Consider the following 3,713-nt stretch of genomic DNA (forward strand, 5'->3'; position numbering starts at 1 on the left):
GGGTTCTTCAAAATGTCTGAAGGAAAGGCTTCAAGTCAGACTGTTGTGTTTCAATTTAGAACACAGAGAGAGCAGAGAGAACTACGCAATTTTAAGCTTGAAGAATTAAGCTGTATGGAGTGTGCCTCTAAAATGAACATTGCATACTATGCACATGTGCCTTGGTGTATGCTGTATTACATTATTTTAATATGACAATTGATCAGAAACCTAATGCATCGAGGACCGTACGACGGCGGAGTAACACTACCATCTAGTGGGTATTTTGTGTGTGTGTGTGTGTATGTGTGTGTGTGTGTGTGTGTGTGTGTGTGTGTTTGTGTGTGTGCGCGCACACACTCTCTCAGCCTTCTGCACAAATACATGAGTACACAAATTTGGAATTTGAGTTTAAAAAAAGGGAGATTTTTGCTGATGCTGATCTATTTTAAAGGATGCAGTCAACTGTTTCTTTCTGTTGTGAGCTATTGATGGACATGTTAAATTGCACCAGGACATTACACCACACTATATCTTATCTTATCTTATGGGCTGTTGTTGCTCTTGTGCAAAATGCAGTGATAGTTGCAGAAACGGATGCTATTCACTAAGTGAATACACTAAAAAGAGATTCAAAAAGGATTTAGGATTTAAAAACATGACCACATTTATTAAAGAGACAAGTAAGAAACAGAAAAAAACCTTTTCAACAACTTGTAATACAGGTGGTGCAATAGTAAAGATTGAAATAACATATAAATTGCTGTTAAGCGTCCTTTTTCAAAATATTAAAAAAATGTGATTCATTTATCGGAATTTTCCTTGCTTAATTTAGCAATCCATAACATTGTGTGTGTTGGGTGGATCACATTGCAATTCCTATAATTCCATTGGAAAGTTGTTATTTAACAAATCTGATCGATTGATTTATATTACTTTATTTAATTTTGTCTTGCTCACTTAAGGAGGTGGGGCTGGTTTGAGTTTGCGTTTGCATTGTTCTGTTTTGTGAATGTTCATCCACATGCATACAATGAATGTCTGTTTCTTAAAAAGGTCAAATGTCAATCAAAAATGGGATTTTTAAACCAAATGATCTCATGGATTTACTACTTTAACTTTTCTTCAAGACAACCTCTGGTTCTTTAGCGATGCTTCTGTCTTTTGCGCTCAGTGGGGACATTTGTACTTCGAAGGTTTTATGAAATGCTCCGTAGTCCACGAGGAACGCTCCTTTCTCCAAAGAAATGCAGGATTCAAAGCGGTTTCCCCACAGGATCTCATCCTGCGTGTAGGACGTCCTCGCTTGGCACGTCATCCCTGCAACACAGTGAGACAAAGATCAATACATTTTTGAAAATAAAATATAGGGTTTTTTTTTCAAATTGAAAATAATTTACCATGATAGGCCTCATGCAAGAACCGTGCATAACCAGATTTTTTCTCCAATGGCCTGTACGAGCTATCTAAGAAAACTTTCCGCATTCAACAGTTTTATTGCATTTTGAATTTTCTGCTTGGCAGGAACCAGATTTACTGGTGGTCCAGTCTATCCTGTTTGAAACTTGTATTTGACCGTTTTACATGGCAAAAAAATTGATTTTAACATTTATTTCATTTATTTTTAATTTTATTATTTATTTCAGTGACTTTGTGGATGTCAATGTTCATTGTTTTTCCATTATTGGGCTTTAGTGAGTCCCTTCATTTGGATCCCATGTCAAATCCAGTGTAAAGGCAGCTTAAGAGAAAGTAAAACTTCTTGCTTCAGGACCATTGTATCTTGTTACGATGTAATTGGTTCATGACAAGTGGTGTTCAATGTGAGAAAACAACCCGTACAAACCTGAGGCCTCCACAATGCCCTCGAGGATGACGATAATCTCGAACGTCTCCCTTTTCAAACGCTCGGCGCCCATCTCCCAGAAGGGGCTGGTGTTGTTGACGACATGGGTTATGGTCTGGGGCTCCACCAGCAAGAGCCTGTCCCCGCCAGTGTCGTAGCCGAGGTTTATCTCAGATTGCTCCAGCGGAATGAACTCCCCCTCCTTGGTCTGCCTGGACTTGATGAGCTTCGCCCTGATCTTGGCGTCGACCATGTGGCTCTCCCTCAGGTCTCCGATGCGGAAGAGCAAGCAAAGTTTTTCATCGCGCTCAGACATGACGGCGTGCTTGCTGAAGATCAGCGTCTGAGCTCTCTGCTGTGGCCGGGAGATCTTGACAAACATGCAGCCCACCATGAAAGCATCAATGATGGAGCCCAGGATTGACTGGGCCATCAGAAGCACCACACCCTCAGGACAATTCGCTGTCACCATTCTCGATCCGTACCCGATAGTCCTCTGGCTCTCCACTGACAGAAGCAAGGCAGACAGGAAGCTATCTACATTCTCGAAGCACGGCTGCCATTCTGGGTCGTGGACGTGAACTAAGTCTTCACGCAGCCAGGCATCCAAGAAGTAGATCACTGCGAAGGTCACCCAAGTAAGAATGTAGCACATGGTGAAGACAAAAAGAAACCAGCGGCACTTAAGGTCCACCAGTGTAGTGAAGATGTCTGAGATAAACCGTTTCTTGTCCTCAATGGGGCCCAAGTTGACCCTACACTTGCCGTCCTTGGTTACGTAACGCTGTCGCTGATTGTTGGCGGTTCCACACAATAGGTGCCCTTCGCCAAGCAGTTTACAGTGCTGCTTGTGGGCCGATTTGTTGGTCGATCTATCGGTGTGAATGGGGAGTCTGCCGATCGGGGTGGTGGTGCGCCACCTAGAGCTGAAACGCTTGAATTGTCGACCACGATGTGAGTGTTGCGGTTTTTCTGCGTTTTGCTCCAGTGGAGCTGCTTCGATGGTGTAATAGCAATGGGTCTCCTCAGCAGCAGGATCTTGAGGGGTTTGGTTGCAAGGGCCGTCTGCCCGAAAGGGTTGCGAGACCTCACAGGATGGTGGGAAATTTAGGAGATTTGGATCGTTGGAGCCACTCAAACTGGGACTGAGAGAAACTCCTCTTGTGCTTAGCATGGTGGATTTCACAGATGTCTACAAACAGAAAGAGCAACAAGCAGAAAGGAGATAATGTCACGTCCATAACTTCACATATACACGTTTAATGCAAAAAAAGCTGAATTGGATAAATGATTGAGTAGTACAGGCAGAACAATATACTGTACCTTGTGCGTATAAGGAGTGTAGTGCACAGAGTCAGGGGGTGGTCTGGGAAGGTATGCCAGAAGATGTTTAGCAGTAAGAGTCTGTGTTGGGGGAATGGAGTTCCTGCGAGGGTTGAGTCTGGCTGGATTCCTGCTATGACTGTTACAATGACTATCTTGTAGCATCACCCTGCTGCACATCATACTGGAGATTATCACTGAGCGTGGGGAGATTGCAGATCTGTAACGGCAAGAGAAATTGAGCTTTAACAGCAGATTACTTCTCATCCTCAGGGATTTGAATCTGTCGCACTGATGAACAATCAACCAACGGGTCAATGGTTTCAGTGGGCATGGCCCACTGAAACCATTGACCCTCAGTTCTTATTCCCTGACAGTGTTTGCAGAGTTGATTGCCTCACTATTGTGTCTTATCCCAGGTGCCTATTCTTGGTGGGAATCCCTTAATCACCATTTTTAGGCTGAACAAGGCAGAAAATACATCTATATCGGTTCTCCATCACCACCAGTGGCACCAGAACAGTAGCTTCTCTAACAAGTGCCATTCTGGTTCGATGACTAAGGG

The 3,713-nt window shown here is 43.5% G+C and overlaps 1 protein-coding gene across 1 annotated transcript; it reads right to left on the minus strand.

Moving 5' to 3' along the window:
* Nucleotides 1-1,093: 1,093 nt before the first annotated feature.
* Nucleotides 1,094-3,482, minus strand: LOC307240431 (G protein-activated inward rectifier potassium channel 3-like; the record flags this gene model as incomplete). The annotated part of the gene is made up of 4 exons (XM_080014215.1): nt 1,094-1,299; nt 1,826-3,017; nt 3,149-3,368; nt 3,460-3,482. 4 exons carry the CDS (start codon nt 3,480-3,482, stop codon nt 1,094-1,096), a joined length of 1,641 nt encoding a protein of 546 aa, XP_079870341.1.
* Between the last annotated feature and the right edge of the window lie 231 nt (nt 3,483-3,713).

Source organism: Zeus faber (genome assembly GCF_960531495.2).
Source record: "Zeus faber genome assembly, chromosome: 14".
Lineage (NCBI taxonomy): Eukaryota > Metazoa > Chordata > Actinopteri > Zeiformes > Zeidae > Zeus > Zeus faber.